This window comes from Pseudocercospora fijiensis (assembly GCF_000340215.1).
Source record: "Pseudocercospora fijiensis CIRAD86 unplaced genomic scaffold MYCFIscaffold_6, whole genome shotgun sequence".
Classification (NCBI taxonomy): domain Eukaryota; kingdom Fungi; phylum Ascomycota; class Dothideomycetes; order Mycosphaerellales; family Mycosphaerellaceae; genus Pseudocercospora; species Pseudocercospora fijiensis.
The window spans coordinates 2,101,804-2,122,960 of record NW_006921537.1 but is presented as its reverse complement, the minus strand read 5'-3'; the positions used below and the strand labels follow the sequence as shown (position 1 = coordinate 2,122,960).

At 43.6% G+C, this 21,157-nt stretch overlaps 3 protein-coding genes across 3 annotated transcripts; 1 reads left to right on the top strand and 2 right to left on the bottom strand.

The window, feature by feature from the left end:
• Positions 1 to 13,770: 13,770 nt before the first annotated feature.
• On the top strand, positions 13,771 to 17,728 carry MYCFIDRAFT_49240 (uncharacterized protein; the record flags this gene model as incomplete). The annotated part of the gene is made up of 1 exon (XM_007929796.1): positions 13,771 to 17,728. One exon carries the CDS (start codon positions 13,771 to 13,773, stop codon positions 16,558 to 16,560), a length of 2,790 nt encoding a protein of 929 aa, XP_007927987.1.
• On the bottom strand, positions 15,976 to 19,433 carry MYCFIDRAFT_204190 (uncharacterized protein). Its single transcript, XM_007930203.1, has 4 exons — positions 19,168 to 19,433; positions 18,669 to 19,034; positions 18,294 to 18,559; positions 15,976 to 18,178 (listed from the first exon to the last, which is right to left on the bottom strand). Exons 1-4 carry the CDS (start codon positions 19,294 to 19,296, stop codon positions 17,434 to 17,436), a joined length of 1,506 nt encoding a protein of 501 aa, XP_007928394.1. The 5' UTR covers positions 19,297 to 19,433; the 3' UTR covers positions 15,976 to 17,433.
• On the bottom strand, positions 16,858 to 17,399 carry MYCFIDRAFT_176432 (uncharacterized protein; the record flags this gene model as incomplete). The annotated part of the gene is made up of 5 exons (XM_007930204.1): positions 16,858 to 16,885; positions 16,918 to 17,048; positions 17,077 to 17,264; positions 17,290 to 17,346; positions 17,384 to 17,399. The coding sequence occupies 5 exons, from the start codon at positions 17,397 to 17,399 to the stop codon at positions 16,858 to 16,860; spliced, it is 420 nt and encodes a 139-aa protein (XP_007928395.1).
• Positions 19,434 to 21,157: the final 1,724 nt, after the last annotated feature.

Below are 21,157 nucleotides of genomic sequence, written 5' to 3'. Positions count from 1 at the left end.
ACTATCGGCCGCAAACCGAGCAGACTGCCCTACTCGACCTTTAAGACAACAATCCTAACTACGATATCGAGATTAGAGATCCTAGTGTTAATGCTACTAAGGAGGAATATATAGACGGCTAGCGCCGCCGAGCACCTAGTAAAACTATAATATAGAAGTACTTAACGCGTCTAGAATTAGCCGAGGACGTCTCGCTGTTTTAGTACTTAACGGAATAGAATGTTTAACGCCGCGGCACTCCTAGTCGGCTACGTAATATCGAGAGAGACGGTCGACTAATTAACTACTTCCCTCGATATCCTTCCGATCTAGCTAAGACTAACTACGGGTAATACTAGCGTATAAAGATATAGATGTATTATCCGTTCCGCGAGCTTCCGTATTGCTCCCTATAGCAACTATACTCCTTTCTAGACGATAATAATACTAAATTTTATAGTTAGGATATAGTATTCTAGCATTGCCGAGATAACTACTTATATCTATACGACTACCTATAGGAGATTAACCGTACAGACTATAACTAATTTATCGATCTATAGTTATAGGATATCGGCGAACCTACTAACTTCGATGCCCTTTGTAGCCCCTCTCTAAACCCCGGTATTCGCGATAAGGATCCTAACAACCTTAGAGACCGTAAGCTTAATAGGTCCGCCTACTAGGAGCCTCGTATTAGCAAGTATATTAATAAATATCCTAAGATTTATAATACCGATCAAAACTAGTAGTAGAACTAGAAGATTACCTATAGTACCGTAGATCTCGATATATAGTTATAGTTAACAGCCTAGTTTAGTAAACTAAATCGTTATTAGCGATAGGGCTTCGATAAAGTAGTTAACTACTTTAAATCTACGCTTGCCGGAGATTATCCTACGCTATTACTATTAAATGTTAACGGAGTAGGTAGAACTAGTAAGTTATTCCTTATTAAGATAATCTGTACTCGTCTTTAGACTCTAGCTAAGAGCGCTAGCTATCGTAGCAATCCGGTTATCCGCCTCGTACCTACTAGTATAGCCGCTACGAATATTAACGGGTCTACGTTACATTCCGCCTTTAAGCTGCCTATTCGAGTTAGTAAGGCTAGTATACCGGATCTCGTAGGAGCGCGTCTTACCCGTATAAAGAATATACTACGACCTATACGGTATATTATTGTCGACGAGAAATTAATAGTTAGCTAACCTCTCCTTTAGATACTTAATTAGCGGCTACGGCAATGTCTAAATAAACAATAACCTTACGGTAGTATAAATATAGTTATCTTTAGAGACTTTTGTTAGTTAACTCCGGTATTCTAGAAGCCCCTATTCTATACTATACTAAAGACAGCAGAAGACATCGTAGGTTAAGTAGCCTATTATACGTTTACTAAATCCCTTCTTCTATAGGCTAATATACGGTAAGAGGGTAACGATCTGGATTAGGTTGCTTTCCGAGTAGCCCTCGCCTCTCTTCGTACTAGTATAGCTTAAATACTATACTAGCAGACTCTTATATAGCGCGCTAATATTATATTAAGATATTAATTAGATAGCTATCTAAATTAATAACGAGTTAGAGAAGGAAGAGAGAGAGGCTCTCTCGCGGAAGAGGCTTTTATCCGCTCGGCGGATGCCTTAGGCATCGAGTTACGTAACTTCGGGTTACTTATAGCTTAGGTCTAATAACACCCCTAGGGTAGCATTAGCTAGCCCTATTACGTAACTTCAAATTTTATATATAAGTCGCTAAGATCGTAATAGTACTCCCCCCCTTTATAGGTAACGTCTACGGCGCTTTACTTACTTATCGTTAAAGTATTACGATTATAGCGACTAATAGTAGAGCGCTTAGTCGCGTTAGTATCGCGGAGTTAGTAATACGCGGCGGTCGCGGTTTACGTAGGTATCGAGTATAATAGTCTTCTACTACTTCTAGCGCGTTAGTAACGTTCTCGGTAACTTCCTATATCGGTTTATCGTATCTAATCTACTTTACTTTATACTAGATATTCTTACCTATTCCTTTTATATCTAGTATCCTTTCTACTTCCTATTCTTTATCTCTATCGATAACTAGTAGCGGCGGCGGCTCGTACTATTAACTAGGTATACCTATCTTCGGTACTAGGGTTAGTAACGAGATATAGAAGACGTTATATATACGTATTAAGTTAGGCAACTTCAATTAGTATATATACGGTAATACGACTTTAACAATCTTATATAGTCCTAAGTTCTTAACGTCGAGCTTAGCGTTTAGTCGATCGGTACTTATTCCTTTAAGCGATAGGAAGACCTTATTACTAATACGGTAGATAGGAGCAGGTCGGCGATATTAGTTAGTAGAGTCTTCTATATAGGATTACTAATATCTTATCTATTCGATAAGATAGGTTTCGAGGGTCTATAAGTAGTCGATTTAGGCTTAAGTATCGTAGTTAAGTAGTAGGTCTTCTTCTAGTAATATTAATAGTTTACTTCCGAGGCGCGGATTATAGCTATAACTAGCTTAAAATAGCGATAATCCGGTAGTTTCGGAAGGTGCGTTATTTATTATAAACTCGGCGATAGGGAGCTAGAGGCTCTAGTTATCTTACTTATAGTTTATATATAATCGGAGGTATCCCTCGATAACTTTATTTAAGCGTTTAGTTTATCTATTAGTCTATAGATACCGGGCGGTTAATAGGTTACGCTTAATATATAAGCGTTTATATAAGTAGTTCTAGAATTTAAAGATAAACTACGTACCGCGGTCGGAAGTAATAGTATCCGGAAGACTATAAAGCTTCTAAATATAAGTAAGATAGGCATCTACGACTACTTAAGCGTTCGAGTGTCCTTTCTTATATACGAATAGAATAAGGTACCGTATCTTAGTTAGTCGATCGATAATAATAAGGATCGAGTTATAACCGGAGCTATTAGGAAGACTAGTAATAAAGTCTATTATTACGCTCTTCTATCGAGTAGTCGGTACGGATAGAGGCTAAAGAAGTCCTTGTTTAGCTTATTTTAAAGATTTAGTTTAAAGGTAGGTATAGTAGGTACCGATATATCGCTTAACGTCCTCGCGTATTTATAGCTAGTAGTAGCTATAGCTAACGAGGTAGAACGTCTTTATAATACTAGGGTAGCTAGTAGCGGAATAGTCGTAGTATATACGGATAATATTAGTACGGAGCGACTTATCTATTTCCTTAGCTTCTAGTATATAAAGGTAGTCGCGGTAGAATAGGAGGTTATTATCTTTAATCTTATAGTTTAAAGGAAATAATAGGAGATTATTAGAAGGGTCTATTCTACTACGGAGGTATCCTTTTACTTACTAGAAGAGAGTATCCTTAATCGAGGTATCTCGAACTCGCTTAGTAATATTCTCGGCGTTAATAAAGGTCTCGGCGCCGAGAGCCTCTATAGTAAACATAACTATATCGTTACTTATAGCATTAATACGGGCTTTCGCAAATTAAGGTTTATCGTAACCCTTACCCTAACCCTAACCCTAAGGGTTATTATCGTAAAAAACGTAAAAGTCGTAAAATTGTCCGTTTCTTCGAGAATTGCAATTATTTACCTTAGGGTTACGCAACCCTAACCCTAACCCTAACCCTAAGGAGAAGATCTTATATACGGCGGATTAGAGATCTACGGCTAGGTTATATAGCTTTAATATAAGCTAATAGTTATATTTAATACGTAAGTCCTTAGCTAATAAAGATAGGTCGGCGGAGCGATATATAAGCGAGTTTAGCTTAGCTCTTTATTTACTAGGACGGTACGTAATTTCGAAGTTAAACCTACTAAGGAATTCGCTCTAGCGAGCTTAGCGGCGATTAAGTTACTTAGTAGATATATAGAACTATAAATTACGGTAATTAGTAATAACTCGGATAGGCTCTTCGTTAGATTAGTAACCTTCTAATTCGGGCCTCTACGATTTAAAGGCTTTAATAATAGCGAGAAGCTCTTTATCGTAGATCTCGTAGTTATATTTAGCGGGCGTTATCTTCTTTAAGAAGTAAGTAACGGGTTTCTATACGCCGTCGATATATAGTTAAAATATAATACCGGTAGTAATATAATCGGAAGCGTCGGTCTCGATTATTACGGATAGGTTCGGGTTATAATAAGCTAATACTAGCGTAGAGATAAACGTAGCTTTAAGTCGTTCGAAGGAGTCTTAGTAGGCTACTATCTATACGAAGAGCGTATCTTTATACGTTAGTAGGACTATAGGTTTAACGATATATACGAAGTCGCGAATAAAGCGTTAATAGAAGTTCGCGAAGCCGAAGAAGGACTATATATCTTTAATATTAGTAGAAATAGGCTAGTTACGTATAGCTTCGATCTTCTTATCGTCTATATAAATACTATTAGTACTAATAACGAGACTTAGGTACTTAACTATTATTACCTTAAACTCTAACTTTAATATATTAGCTCGTAAGCCGGCTTTAAAGAGTACGTCTATTACTTAGCGTACGTAATAGCGATATTCTTCGATCGAATTAGAGTAGATAAGTATATTATCTAAATATATAGTATAGAATATATCGAGGAAGGGTCGGAGAGTATTATTAATATATTACTAAAAGGTTAATAGTACGTTATAGAGCCCGAATAGTATAACCTTGTATTCGAAGAGACTATAACGGATACGGAAGGCTGTTTTCTACTCGTAACCTAGTTCGATACGAAGTTAATTAAAGGCCGAGATAATATCGAGTTTAGTATATATTACTACTTTACTTAATCGATCGAGTGTCTCTTAAATAAGAGGGATAGGGTATCTATTCTTTACTATAATCTCGTTTAGCTTACGATAGTCTACGTAGAACCGTAAACCTCTACTAGGTTTCTTAACGAATAGTACTAGCGAAGAGTACTATAAGGTTAATACTTAAATAAAGCCCTTATCGAGGTTGTCCTTTAAATAGTTATATAGGACTTCTAATTCCTCGTACGATATACCGTAGAGCGGGCTATACGTCGTTTCCTTATCTTTAATAATATCGATACGGTAATTCTATCTAGGTCGGTATAGTAGCAACTTCTTCGTATCTTCCTACGAGAACAATATTAGCCTACTATAATAGTACTAAGGGACTTTGTCGGCGGGGTTAATATACTTCTTCTTAGCTATCTCTTTTTCTATATCTTATAATAATATAGCGAATACGAATAAATCCTTCTTCTTTATTTGCTAGTCGAAGACCTATACGCTTACTAGAGCTATAGTTATACCGGCAATATAGATAAGCGGTAGTAATAAGCGTTTCCGTACTAGTCGAGATAACGGAATTAGCGGAGGTAAGGGCGGAGATAAGAACTAAGTTAATACTAATCGGCGCGTAGGACAATCGCGTTACGCGTAGTACTTTCGTATTAAGTCGATAAGTTTACTATATCGGTATTATCCGATAGGTTATAAGCTAGTTGCTATTAATAGTACTACGTAGCTACGGGCTCGGCGTAAGCTAGCGTATCGTTATCTTCGCGGTCGGATAAGCCGTAGGCGCGGACGATAGTATATAAGTCGTTATAATATTCCTTATAGTAATCGGAGTCGAACTATACTCGGTTAAGCTTCTAGTCGATATAAGGGTTGTGTTTATTAAGCTACGGGCGGCCGAGAATAATAGGATAATATCCTAATATAGTAAGGTAGAAGGCCCTATATTCGATATAGCTATTAATATTAATAGTCGCTCTAGCGTACTAAGTAACGTCTACTACGAAACTACCGTCGAAAGTAGTTAATCTATAAGGCTCCTTTAGGTTATAGATAGGGAGCTAGTATTAGTACGCGTAATATAAGTTAATAAAAGATAAACCGATATAGCCGCAATTAACTATTACTAATAATTAGTATTCGATATCCTATCCTATATCTAGCAAGCTAGACTAAGGTTTATTATAAGCCGTTAAAGTATAATATAAGACGAGATATTAATTATCGCCCTCGGGTATAATACTTCCTAATAATGCTAATAAACTAATCTATAAATCTTTCTACTATCGATATTTCCTTCTATAATAGTAGCCTAGGTTCTTCGGTAATAACGGTATAAGTAACTCTATCGGTATAGGCTCTTAAACGCGACTTTATCTAAGAGCTATGCTTTTCCCTTCTTATCGCTACTATAAGCGTCTTTATTATCGGTAGGAGGTAGATCGGCTAGAGCGGCGGCGGTACCGAAGGCAGAGACGTTAGTATTTAGACGATTGCTATAGCTTTAAGCGCGGCGGATAAGCTCTAGATAAGTAGTATCGGAGCAGACGTAATTGCTACTATAGAAGCGATATAAACCTTCGCGGCGGCGGCGATCTCTCTTTTTAAGCGTTACGCGACGACGATTACTCTAACCCTAACTCTAACCCTAACCCTAACCCTAACCTTAAGTAGTAGAGAGGTCTATAGCGTCCGGGTCGCGGATAGTCGTAGTCGTAGTCGTAGTAGTGCTAGTATTATTACTATTATTCGCCGAGGTAAATTGTCCTTAGTTATTACGTAGAGCGACGTATCCTTAAGGAGCGTACCTATTATTAGAGCCGCTAGCGTTATTATTACTACGGTTAGTATTCGAGCCTTAGTTAGTAGTATTGCTAGATCCTAGCTTAGTATTATCGCGGCTGCTTTCTACGCGATATTAGCGGAGCCGATTATCGATAATAGTTAGACGGCGATATAATACTAAGAAGTTAGTAGGCTTATTATATATATTACTAAGCGCTATCTTTAATTCGGAAGACAAGCTACGCTTAAGAGCGTTAACCTAAGCTCGGCCTTTATAACTAAGTAAGGCGTTAAGTCGATTAAACTCCGTAAGGTAGTAAGTAAACTCCTTATTCTTCTGCTTTAAGTTGTCTAGCTTGTAACTAGTAGTAGCGACCTCGTTAGGGTCGCCGAAGGCGTTAACTAATAGGTTACGGAAGTTATCGAGGTCGTCGAAATCTACGATTACGCCCTATTTATCGTAACGGACGTATAGCTAGACTATCGAGCGGGCTTTACCGGTAGTACGACTATACGTATATATTAACTAGTCTTATAGTATTAGAAAGCGGTTATTATTAATTGTTAACTTAATCGTAAGCTTAGTAAGGAAGGGCTTTAGCTTCTTACGGTCTCTATCGTATTTCTCTAGGTCTAGATACTTCTCGCTCTTATTATATCTAGTATAGTTATTATCGTCGTTAAAGCTATAGTTAAACCTAGGGCGGCGGAGAGGGTCTAGTCGGTCGCGAGATCGTAGTACTAGGTCGTAACCGAAGTTATTATTAATGTTAACGGGATTATCCTAACTCTTAGGGTTAGTATTTAGACGGCCGAAGCGTAAACGACCGAGATAGTCGAAAGCGCTAAGAGGTCGACGAAAGCTACTACCGCCTAGTATAATGTTTTTAGGTACTAGATATACGTTAAACAGGCGACGGAATAAGAGTTAGCTATTATTTAGTATAGGTCCTTAGCCGCCGACCGGGTTATATAATAAGGACGCTTTAGCGTTACGATAGGTATAAGTAGCTTATTCGCTAGCTCGGCGGGCGATATCTTCTATAAAAGACTATTATTATTATAGACGTACGGCTTGCTAAGCAAGGTTATTACGTTACTAGTACGCGATATTTAGTATATTACGTACTACCTTAGCGGCTTAGCGTTAGTATTCTACTTCCGTACGAGCCTATACTAGCTCGCTATTAAGGTAGGTATTAGTCTTATAATAGGCTTGTTATACTCGCTCTAGTGTTTCTACTTCTTACTAGTATTGTTAACGGAGAGTAGCTACTAACTAGTACAACGCGGTTATGCGTTAAAAGACGTGTTTAGCGGCTTCCTACTTATTTACTTTACTAAAGAGCTGCTAGAAGTCCTAGAGATTGCCGGGTAAAGGCTAATATAGTATACTATCGATGTCTATAAGGCTAGGTCGTAGACCCTACGGAGGTTGTTGCTCTAGTGCACCGTTTAACTAGGCACTAGCTATTCCTACTTAGTTAGGCGTATTTGTATATTCTAAGCCGCTACTACGATTAGTAGGCGGTTATAAAGGATCTATAACAGATCGGCGGTATTACTACGGTTAAGTAGCTTACTATGCTTAATATAGATTAGTATATAGGTCCTAATGTAATATAAGGTTTGTTAGCGCTATCGTATAACGAGAAGCGTAAAAGGGCGATAGCGATCGCCGGCGATATAATTCTTCGTATAGATATAAACGATAGCACCTACGACGTTATCGTAGGTAATAAAGGAACTCGTTATTCTATTAAGATATTAATTAGATAGCTATCTAAATTAATAACGAGTTAGAGAAGGAAGAGAGAGAGGCTCTCTCGCGGAAGAGGCTTTTATCCGCTCGGCGGATACCTTAGGCATCGAGTTACGTAACTTCGGGTTACTTATAGCTTAGGTCTAATAACACCCCCGGGGTAGCATTAGCTAGCCCCGTTACGTAACTTCAAATTTCACATATAAGTCGCTAAGATCGTAATATATTACTAATCTAGTAGAGCGTCGGAAATTCGAGGACGCTACCCGTATCTACTTTACTAATGCGGATATTAACGATCTAAACTACTAGAAGCTCCGAGATATAGGGAATCCTATTCTACCGATCTAGGCTTTATATAATCGACCGGATATCGCTAGTATTAGCTTAAAAGGTGTCTACAACCTCGAGAATATTCTTAAGGTATTAATTAGGTACAAAGTTATGCTTCTTACTAATCTTTAGACTAAATTCGCTATAGTTAACGGCAAGTAGGGTATTCTATACGACATTATCTAGCCTAAGTCCGCTCGTAATAAGAACCTACGAAAGGAACTACCTCTATGTCTTTTAGTTACATTTAAGGGCCTTAAAGATAACGCACCCGCTTTATTTAATATTGGTTCGCGTAAGATTCTCCCTATCTTTCGAGTTCAGCGTAATATTAATAGGCAAGACGACGACTAGCGTAAGCAATTTCCTCTAACGGTCTCGTACGCTTTAATAGTCTATAAAGCTTAGGGTATAACTCTCGATAGAGCCGTTATTAAGCTTAGTCTAAAAGACTTCTCTACTAGGCTTATATATATAGCTTTCTCCTATATTAAGACCTTTGCTAGACTAATACTCGAGGAACCCTTCGATCTCGAGCGTATACGAAATCTCGCCGGTAATATATAACGTATACGCCTACTCGATAAATAGCGCCGCTAGTCTTAGTTTCTTCCTAAGCTACTAGATACCCCTATACTATCTTCTCGTCTTTTTAGTAGTATTAGAAGTGCCTTCGCTAACCTATCCGACAACTTCCGTATAGCGCTTAATTAGTAGCTACTCCCTTCCGATTACTATAATAACGACGATAATACGCCAATCTAGACTCTATTAGACTTGCCTCTCCCTAGTAAAGATAACGATTCTATAGACGTCGATAGTAAGCCTAATACTACTAAGCTAGTCGGCTCGTAGTTAAACGACGAAGAGATTCTAAGTTAGGGCTTCCCGCTAGTATCGGGTTAGGTTTATTATCCTTTGCCTAAAGTACGCCGCTAGCTATTGCTAATTCGCGAAGTTAATATAGACATAGATCGATTACTCTTTATCGAGCAAATCTAGTAAAAGGAGCGTCGTGCTTAGCTTGCGCTACGTTAATAGGCACGTTCTAGTCTATCCGATCCTATCCGTTTAGCTCGTCTACGCGCTATTTCTATCTCGTTAACTATGTCGACGTCTACGGTAGCGAGCTTAACTTTATTATCTCCCCCTACGCCTCTAGAAGCACCTATAAAAGCACCCGCAAAAGTATCTCCGAATATAGCTCCTTAGCCGATCCGTCTAGCGGACTAAGACTTAGAGCGGGAATTTAGAAAGTAGGTAAAGGTTGAGTTAGCTCTTCTACTAGTCTTCTAATACTACGAGTAAGAACTAATAGACGCTATACGCCCTCTCTAGAAGGCTTATTAGAGACAGTTTATTAACGACTTCGAGGGCAAGAGAGTGTTTTAGCAAGTCTTCCGCCGTATGTTTCTTACTAAAGCCGAGATTACCGCTACTAAATTACGAATCCTCTAGTACGCGAATAAGCAATAGTATCTTCTAACCGGCAGATGCCCCTATCCTTAAATAGTCTGCCTTATTAAACTTGCCTTCGAATATTAGGACACTAGTATAGGTCGTCGTATATAGGTTAACCTAGGTAACGTACGTATTTAAATAAAGGCTAGTACCGGCATCCCTCCTCGGAATTTAACGCATTTCGATAAAGTTATATATATTCCGCGAGAGCTCGATATTAGCTCTATATCCGACGAGGTTCTAAAGTCCTAGTATAACGAGGTTATTATAACCGACCTATTACGTCTATACGAAGAGACCTTTATTCGAGGCAGGGATCTTATTATACTAGATAAGGCTTACCCGTTCCTCTTCCTCTCTAAGGCTAGCGAAACTAACGTAATTAATATATTAAATATAGCTATTAATGCGATCGAGACCTTTAGATAGCTATCTACGGCTAATCCTTAAGCTATCGATTATTAATAGTAGACCGATAATAGCCGCGAGGGTATTTATTAGTACTAGTAGAGCAGCAACGATCTCCTAAGTGCTTTTAACTCTTTTAACTTCTCGCCCGACGACAAGCTCCGAGCTAATATCTTCCTATATTCGTCTAATAAGCACCTTGTTACTACGCTTATCGACCTACGTACCGCTATTATCTAGACTTAGAATTCGTAGCTAGACGTCTACTCGAATAGAGAAAGAGCAATCGGCCCTCTTAGTATACGTCTTATTCTAGCTTTTATATACCTACTCTCGCTCTTCCCGAATGCACGTACCGCTAGCTAGCTATTAGCTAATTAGTAGATATATAAAGAAGTATACTAAGTTACTCGCTAGGTAGACGCGTACAGCTACGGCACTATCGCTATTAATAACGTAGCCGCTCTTATATAGGGTTAAATTCCTTACTAGGTCGTCGGCGACGAAGCGTAGCTTCGGGCTTACGCACTTAACCTTCGTATGCAGTACCTAGATACGCTATATAATAGCATAGATTAGGACTTTCGGCCGCCGCTAGCGCGAATGCTAAACATCCCTACAATCTCTCCTATCTAGGCAAATAAGTTTAGTATAGCGTATTACTAGCAGATCCTTTATAAGTTAGAAGAGCGGCGGTCTAAGGCAAAGTAGTAGGTAGAGGCAGACAAGCAAATCTAGGAGTACCTAGCGAAGGAGGCAGCAAAGGCAGCCGGCGAGGAGGTATCGAGTTCTAAAGCCGAAGTGCCTTTAGATTAGTTTAATTTCGAGGGAGGTAATAGCGACGCCGATATAGATATAGATAATAAGTAGCAAGGCGTACGTAGAGACACAAGATAAAGGCAAAGCCTTTATCTAGATTTAGTCGATTAAGCCTATTTCTACGAAAAGCACGCTAGTAAAAGTAATTAACGCGATAACGACCGTAGCTTCTAATTAGCTAACTATAAGGCGAAAGCTTCGCTCGCACTTCTAGGTACGCGTAGCCGCCTAGGAGCATATTTTATTATACCTAGTACGCTAAGTAAGACACCTGCTCGGGCTCTTATAAAGACTAGTCTACGTAATGTTATACTACCGCGGAATATCGTTTAGTACGAGAAGCTAATAGTAGAATTCTTCGACTAGGTTACCTTATAGCGCGAATTCTAGGATTACGACTATTTATAGCCTTATATCGCCTATTTCGTTAGTATAGGCTAGACGCTAGAGACTATCTACAATTTGATAAAGGACGACTAGCCGGCGGCACTCGATAAAGTAGATAGTATAAGGTTAAGATTAAAGAAAGCTATCGTCGAGTTTATAAGGAAGAAATAGGATAAGATTATAGCGGCGGAAGTAGCCGTAGCGGAGGAAGGAGAGAATTTCTAGGAATCCGGGCTTTCTTTAGGCATCGATCTTTATATAACTATAATATATATAAACTTGTAATAAGCGGGAGATTCTTGCGGTAATAGCACTTATTTAGCCTATATATAATTAATTAATATAATGCGTTAGTTATAGAATACTAAGAGCGATAGGCAAAGCTAGCGTTTAAATACATTTATTCGAATCTCTAACTCGGAGCTTTCCGCGCGCTAGTAGCGACTAGTTACATTACTCGAAATCTTCGAAGTCTACCTTTTATTCGCTATCTTCCTCGTTATCTTCCTTAAATACACCCTTACTATTATAATACACTTCCGATATGTCGTTAATTATCGACAGTAAGGTATTCTAAGCCTAATCTATCTATTAGGACTCTTCCGGATTAAGCGCTAGTATATTCTAAGCCGCTCTAGCGGTATATTCGAATTCGGCTAGATCGTACGGAATATCGACTCTATTAACATTATATCTAGCAGTAGCGAAGAGTCTACGCGCCCTTCGGCCTTTATACTTATATAGATACTATAGTAAGTAATCTTAGAACCTATAGAACTTTAGAAGCTAATCTCTATATTTTTTAATAACCTTCTTTAGTAGGTTAAAGCTCCTTAGCTCCCTTCGATAGGGTTTAGATCCGGCGAGTATAGCGGCAAGTACTCGAGTTAATAGCCGGCTTCTAGTATTAGCTCCTTTACCCTTCTACTATAGTAGATACTAGCATTGTCTATTACAAAGATTATCGGCGGACTATCTTTAAGGTACGGTAATACCTAATCTTCGAGCTAGGTTTAAAAGCGCTCTACGTTAATCGACCCTTAGTAAATATATATATAATATAGATACTCGTATACCGTAAAAGCCGGTAAAACTAACTATCTTACTTCTCGCTTAGTATACTATATATTAACGCAGGTTATACCTCTTAGAGACTATCTATACTTCCGCTAACCTATCTTCTAATTGCTAGCCGTCTTATCGATAAATACGAGTCGATCTACCGGCTATTAAGCGTACCTAATCGTCTATAGAGCCCTTAAGAACAGGTTACGCTCCTTCGCCTTAACTTTAACCTCCTTTCGAGAGAGACCTATCTCCTTCTTTAGTACCTTCGAAAGCAACGCCGGCCTTATAACTATACCGCTACTACCTTTACTTTCCGGCCTTAATCGAGGAAATTTATCTTAAAGAGCTTATATTATTTCTATAAAGTAGGCGTCTAGCCTATCGTCGAGATATCTACGTAAATACTCGCGCTTAGAGGCTAGAAGTGTCGACTTAGTACTATTCCTTCGAGTACTAGTATTAGTTATATATAACTCTCTAAATAAGCGCTACTTTACTTAATATCGATAGACCGAGTAGATACTTAATAGTAACTTCGAGAAAGTAAGGACCTACTTAGGAGTTATACCTTTACTAAAGAGATTAACTAGTTAGCCTTACTAGTCGAGATTAATACGAGCGGACTTTACTATAGTAGCGGTAGTAACGATAATAATACCTCGGAAGGGTCTATACTACTAAAATACCGTCGATATAATATCTACGATATTTAGAGGACTCTAGGCGTTAGAAGGAGGAGAAATAATTAAAAAAACTACTAAAATGGCGGTGTAGTTCCTCTCTCGGAGGTGCAGGGTTCTCCCCGCACCGGCACTAACAGGTTGAGGGCAACCGATAGTAATGTCTAATGCTGCTGCCAAGAAACGCGCCTGCCCTGCCAGCACTTTGCGACGCGTCGGGCCAGACGCGTTCGCGACTCTCTGTCGACCTGCTTCATCACACCTTTCAACCATGACACGACACACTCTTCTCTAGTAATCCCGATTGACGGTCGAAGCGGAAGCGCACCTTACGCCGCCATGTCTTCCCGGCCGGAGCTCAAGGTCGACGATGAGGCTGGCTTCGTCAAGACCTTCTATCAGCTCGAGAAGGAAAAGCCCAAAGATTCCATTCGCATCTTCGACCGCGGCGACTTTCTCTCAGCCCACGGCGACGATGCTGAATTCATCGCCAATGTCCAGTACAAGACCACTTCCGTCTTGAAGACCTTGGGCAGAAATCCTGGGCTTCCATCAGTGACAATGACCGTCACTGTCTTCCGCACATTCCTCCGGGACGCTATCTTCCGACTTGGAAGAAGGATCGAAGTTCTGGAAAGCTCCGGCCGGAGTCAGTGGAAAGTCACCAAGCAAGCCTCACCAGGCAATCTCCAGGACATCGAGGATGATCTGGGCGGCCACGTCGAGTCGGCACCTATCATCCTGGCCGTCAAGGTGTCAGCAAAGCCTAACGACGCCCGGAATGTTGGCGTCTGCTTCGCTGATGCCAGTGTGCGAGAACTTGGTGTGAGCGAATTTGTCGACAATGACATATATTCCAACTTTGAGGCACTCATCATTCAGCTCGGTGTCAAAGAATGTCTCATTCAAACAGATCTCTCCAAGAAAGATGCAGAACTGCACAAGCTGAAGACCATCGCCGACAACTGCAATTGTGCCGTCTCTGAGAGACCAATCGGAGACTTCAGTGCCAGGGACACAGAACAGGACCTGGCGAGGCTACTACGCGACGAGAAAGCAACTGCTGCCCTGCCGCAGACCGACCTAAAGCTCGCAATGGCATCTGCGGCCGCTTTGATGAAGTATCTTGGCATCATGTCTGATCCGAGCAACTTTGGCAATTACCAGCTCTACCAGCACGACTTGACCCAATACATGAAACTCGACTCCTCAGCTTTGAAGGCTCTGAACCTAATGCCTGGGCCGAGGCACGGGTCCAAGACGATGAATCTGTTCGGTCTCCTCAACCACTGCAAGACACCCGTCGGAAGTCGGCTCCTGGCACAATGGCTGAAGCAACCTTTGATGAGCCTAGAGGAAATTGAGAAACGTCAGCAGCTTGTCGAAGCGTTCGTTAACGACACCGAACTCAGACAGACATTGCAAGAGGAACATCTACGATCCATACCTGACTTATATCGCTTGGCCAAGAAATTCCAGCGCAAGAAGGCAAATCTTGAAGATGTGGTGAGAGCATATCAAGTCGCGATTCGAATACCAGATTTCATCGGCACTTTCGAAGGAGTCATGGATGAAGCATACAAGAACGCATTGGACGAGACTTATACGAACAAGCTTCGAAGCTACTCGGATAGCTTGGCCAAGCTTCAAGAAATGGTCGAAACAACTGTAGACCTGGAAGCGCTGGACCATCACGAGTTCATCATCAAGCCAGAGTTCGACGACACTCTTCGTGTCATCCGCAAGAAGCTGGACACTCTCCGATACAACATAGATAAGGAACATGAGCGTGTTGGCAGCGACCTTGGACTCGACACAGAAAAGAAGCTGCTGCTCGAGAACCACAGAGTTCATGGATGGTGCCTACGTCTTACACGGACCGAAGCCAGCGTAATCCGAGGCAAGAAGCACTACCCCGAAATTGCCACGCAGAAGAATGGCACTTACTTCACCACACGTAAGCTCCAAGAGATGCGACGCGAATTCGACCAGCTCTCGGAGAACTACAACAGGACTCAATCTGGTCTCGTCAACGAAGTCGTCAACGTTGCGGCATCATACTGCCCCGTTATTGAGCAACTTGCCGGCGTACTGGCACACCTAGACGTAATCGTTAGTTTCGCTCACGTCTCCGTCCACGCTCCAGCGGCATATGTTAGACCTAAGATTCACCCTCGTGGCACAGGCAGCACAAACCTGAAAGAAGCCCGACATCCGTGCCTGGAAATGCAAGACGACGTCCAATTCATCACCAACGACGTCACCCTCGCCCGAGAATCCAGCGAATTCCTCATCATCACAGGTCCAAACATGGGCGGAAAATCCACATACATCCGGCAAATCGGCGTCATCGCCCTCATGGCCCAAATCGGCTGTTTCGTCCCTTGCACAGAAGCAGAACTCACCCTCTTCGACTGCATCCTCGCCCGAGTAGGAGCAAGCGACAGCCAACTGAAAGGCGTCTCCACATTCATGGCCGAAATGCTCGAAACCTCCAACATCCTCAAAACCGCAACCAAAGAATCTCTCGTAATCATCGACGAACTCGGACGAGGAACTTCCACTTACGACGGCTTTGGTCTCGCATGGGCAATTTCCGAACACATAATCAAAGAAATCGGAGCTTTCGCCATGTTCGCCACACATTTCCACGAATTGACTGCTTTGGTCGATACGTACCCCCAAGTCCAGAACTTGCACGTCGTCGCACATATCAGTGGCGAGGCTGAAGACACGGACATGACAAACAACGGCACATCCACCCGCCGCCGCGAAGTAACCCTCCTCTATAAAGTCATCCCAGGAATCTCCGATCAATCCTTCGGAATCCACGTCGCCGAACTCGTCCGCTTCCCACAAAAAGTCGTAAACATGGCGAAACGGAAAGCCGATGAACTCGAAGACTTCTCCAAGAAAGACGACAAGGAGGAGAAAGAGGAGTTGAATGGCAAAGCTGCGAAAGAGGAAGTTGAAGAAGGGAGTAGGTTGTTGAAAGAGGTTTTGTACAAGTGGAAGGAAGAGGCGGAAGGGTTGAGTAAGGAGGAACAAGTGCAGAAAATGCGGGAACTTGTGAAGGGGAATGAGAAGTTGTTGGCGAATCCCTTCTTTCAGAGTGTGAAGGCGCTGTGATGATGAGTTCACATGGTGTTGCGCTTTGTTTGATGGATGTTTTTGACCTGTGGCAAATACCACCACGTACGACTTTGCAAGAGTGGTTCGAATGAATGGCTGGCTGGCTTTGGAGATGTTGACAAGCAGATTGAACCACTCCAAGTGATACTGCTTCAGTTGCACTTCCGTCTCTCAACCACCGCTTGGCTTTGACCACTGGTAGTCGCATCAGCTTGCTTGGCCCGGAGACGATCAGCGATATGGCGTCTGGGAGATGAGAAAGGCACAGCTATTCCGACCGAATAATGAGAAGTATCATTTGTTCAAGCACGAGACTGTCTGACTCAAAATGTCCAAAATTGCTAGCCGCTTCACCGTAAGAATTTTGCCTTCCCGATCGCTATGCTCGTGAAAATGCATCTCAGAAACACGAATGTCTTATCTGCTGCAGCGACAGTATTCGTATCTTCGGCGGCAGAATCTGCACGTCGTGAGTCGATCAACGTCTATGCGTACCAAACCGATTGTTTCCACCGCGTCCTTGGCAAATACATCGATTCTATTCGGGCCGCTCTTCCACCTGCGGATGACGGCGCCGTCCACTTCCCAATTTTGATACCCATCCACTGTGGGAGGATCCCAAGTGGAAGACCACATTGATGCCGCTGCCGCTGCCGTCTTCGCTGCTGGAGGTATCGTAATATGTACAGGACGTGGTGGAGCTGGTATTGCAAGAGAAGGACTAACAGAGGAAGGTCGTGCTGGAAGGTCGGCCGCGGGTGGCGGGGAGGGTACAGACGCAGACTTCGGTACAGGTTCACCAATTGCCCCAAATTTGCACCCCGATGGTGCCTCATAAGCAAGCTCGGAGGGCGCGCTTTGTAGTGCACCCTATGCATCTTGAGATCCCTTCGTGGTGGTCTCAGTCTCATCATCTATTTTGGCCTTTTCGAGCTCTTGTGCAGCGTCAGCGACATCCTTCTCGGCACCGGCAGAGGCGGAGCCGTTAACTTGCTTCTCGGCAGCGGGCTTGCGGGATTCTTTCTTCGAGTTAGCAGCGGAAGCATCAGCAGTGGCCTCCGCTTCGAGCTTGTCAATCTCAGCCTGAGCATTGGCGATGTTCTCCTTCGTCTTGCGGTCCTGGTCTTCCTTCCAGAAGGCAAGCTTCTCTTTGATCTTCTCAACGACGCCTGGAACATCTGCTTGCGACATTGGTGGGTCAATCCTAATGCGCGCAAGGCTGTCGAGGGTGCCAACATCCAGGTTGAACTTCTCGGCCGAAGCTGCTGGAGCAGCCTTGCGATTCTTCTTCTTCTTGCCGCCGCCGCCCACGAAGTAGTTGTCGTCGTCGTCATCACCCTTCTTCTTGAGGGCAGTACCCTTGATTGCGGAGTCGTCAATCTTTCTGCTTGCCTGGGCGGCAAACTTTCCGGGGCCTGCAGCCTCCTGCTTCGCAACGGATGATGGGTCGAAGTAGCTGAGAACGGACCGTGCGATGCGGATCTCTTCGTCGTAGGCGGGCGCGCTGGCATCATCGAGTTTGGCCTTGGCAGCTTCCTGTCGCCTGCCACGGTGATAGGCATCGTTCTCGGCTTGTCTCTTCTCGTCACGGATACGTCTGGCCTCTTGCTCATAGCTGCGGAGAAAGTCAGTAAATGTGCTCCTCCGCAAATGATGTGTTCTGGCAGAATGAATGATCATTCACATCCCAAGCTTCGTAAAGGCCACGAGTTAGCGAAATGGTTACTCACTCCCTGGCAGCACGGCGCTGCGAGAAATAGGCATCCTTAAGTTCCTTTAGAGCGAGGTACTTCTTCTGTCGTTCTTCTTCTGCCTTCTTCTTCTCTGCGAAAAGCGAATCGAGATTGGATTTGGCCTCGTTCTGCTCAGCCTTCATTTGGTCGAGCTCGGCCTGGATAGCGGTGTAGCGATCGGACAGTGCTTTCGTCTCGGGGTCCTCGAGCTTCTTGCGCTCCTCTGCGATCTTGGCCTTGAGATCATCGATGGCCTTTTGACCCTGGAAAGAAGTAGGAAAGTCAGCAAGGGGTAGAGCTACTGCAACGACCCCACGACTAAGATGCTAAGCACATGAAGTTGTGGTCTGTCGGTTCTTTTCATGCACTCACGTCTGAGAAGCCGGAGAAGCTCTTCTTCACACGGTTGAGCTTGGAAATCTCATCCAGCGCCTTTCTCTCGTCAACGATCTTAAGAGTGCCCGCGTCGACCTGCTTCTGCAAGCGAGTGATCTCCTGATCCACCTCATCTGCGCTCTTGTACGGGATCTTGCCGCGAGCGGTCTTCTGCTCTGTGATGCGGCTCTTGAGCTGCTCGTCGAGGCGCTTGATGTTGCTTTGGATTTCGTTGCGACCTGTTTTGCTGGACGCCTGCTGGCTGCGAATCTGGCTCAGCTCGGCGAGCAGTTCAGCCCTGCGCTTGCTCGATGGCGAGTCTTTGCCTGCTCTCGCATTGTCGACCTTGGCGCGAGCGGCTTTCTATCATTTCGTTAGCCTCCCTCAAGTGAAAATGTGGATACAAGCAGAGCGATGCATATTGCCGAGTGTGAACAAGCGGCGGGGGTGCATGTGCTGCATGAAGCCGTTAGTGTAAGAAATAGGAAAGACCTACCTGCTTTGTATCAGCAGCTTGAAGTTCCTTCTCAGCCTTCGCGAGGTTGGTCTTGTAGGCTTCTTCGTCAGGTCGCTCTGGCTTGACCACGCTGGGCTTGTCCGCCGGCTTTGCAGCAGTCTCCGCCATGGTGCGCAGGGGGTTAGCAGCCTCGACGCTGCTGTGGTATAACGAGGAATAAGCTGTGGTGGACGACGGATCACCAACGACCTTCCATCAATGTGATCTTGGCGAAGGTGACAGGTGGAAGTTCAATGGCAAGAAAGAAGAAGGCACGACGGCACGCATGTGGAGCGGCTTCGAAATCGAAATGCAGCTTCAAGGTTGCGCCGCGCTAGACCCACTTGTGGTGCACGGGCCAAGCGCTAGTGAGGGTGAACCACGAGCCGAACATCTGACAAGAACGGACCCTGATCTTAACAGCAATCACCCACAATCAACATTGATGCCTTGACTGGAGCTCGAGCTTGGAATATGGGGGGGTTTTTTTTTCTACAAAACATATTCTAGGACAACTTTCTCAAGATGGACCGTCCTTGATCTTCGATCGTATCAACTCCAAGTGTCCACTTTCACGGAGCCCTCTCTGTTTGCCCTAGCCAACAGATATATCTTGACCGTGGACAGTCCTGCAGTCGCTGACGTGTTCGGCACATTCGGTGCAGTATGCTGGTCAATCCAACCCATCCCTCAGATTATCATCAACTACCGTCGCCACAATGCCACTGGACTGGAGCCGAGGATGATGTTCTAGGCCTGGGCAGGAGTGCCTCTGGGTGTATACGACATCGTGTCCAACTTCAACATCGCATTGCAATCCTCATCATCCCATACTGCCGCATTCGGTGAATCTGTAAAATACAGGCCCCCAACCGTAGGCACAAAGTCACTGCCTTGTTGAGGATAAACCAGGAGAAAGTACCCATCCGTGTCTCGTTTTGGCGCACCGAATAAGAGACACGGATCAGCAGCATTGGTGGGAAGGGCATTATCGTGACATTCTGCCTGACAAGTCGCGAAATTAGGTGGCGAGCTGTAGTCATATGAGAATTGAGCGACATAGCTTGGCCCAATTAGAGCTGATGTTCCACAAGTTGGCGTTGACGTCGGTGTTGCCAAGCTTGTGATGCGATTGTCACGGCAAGCGAGGTCGTGGAGGCCGAGATCATTGACACGACTTCTCCGGAGACGTGACGTAGCAGCAGAACCGCCGCAAACCTGTCGCCCAAAACCCGCGAAGACTCTCCGACTCACGCTTCTTGCTGCCAGAGCATGTCTAGAGTAAGAGCTATGCATCGTGTCAACCCGACTTAGTTGGCAGCATTTGGAGGGGGGGTTCTTTCCGAGACGGTCTTCCTTTTCTCTGGAGGAAACTCGAACTGTTCGCAGCATTTGCAGGATCTCGATAATGCACCTAAGGGCCTCATATGAATGTTGAGATGGATGAAGAGTATCAGATCATCATGCAAAAGTGATAGAGTTGGATCATTACTGCGATTCAATAACAGTAGCTGGGCCTGGCTTGATTCTATGTTCTGGCTCGGCTCAAGAAATTGGAAGCAGGGTTGGTAGTAGGGCACGGCATGTTTCTGGCTTCTGTGACGAAGAGCACTGTTCACGAGACCTCTCATGGAAACGCCACGCGAGGCCTGACCGAAAAAATGAGGCCTTTCCAAGCTTCACTCGATGCTCTAGACCCTGGTGCTGCTGCGAGTGGATCCACAAGCTCGAGACAATCTTATTCAATGCAGCATATGTAGGAGCACGGCGGTCTTCAAAATTTCAAATCTCACTCCGTGACGGCTCCGAACTCGGAAAGACTTGAGACGCCGATGTGAAGCGTATAGTCGAACGGAGCGAACGTAGAAGGATTCCGATACGGACTTGGACAATTCGCTCCGAAGGACTAATTCTGCTAGAATAACGACCTTCATTCCTCTCAAGTGCCGTATCATAGGCATGTATAGCAGACGCACAGAGATCCCCATCA

Coding starts and splice junctions, on each gene's coding strand:
- MYCFIDRAFT_204190 (XM_007930203.1), bottom strand. CDS start 19,296: ATGGCGGAGACTGCTGCAAAGCCGGCGGACAAGCCCAGCGTGGTCAAG. Junction 19,035..19,167: donor AAGCTGCTGATACAAAGCAG/GTAGGTCTTTCC, acceptor ACGAAATGATAG/AAAGCCGCTCGCGCCAAGGT. Junction 18,179..18,293: donor CAGCGCCGTGCTGCCAGGGA/GTGAGTAACCAT, acceptor CTTTCTCCGCAG/CTATGAGCAAGAGGCCAGAC.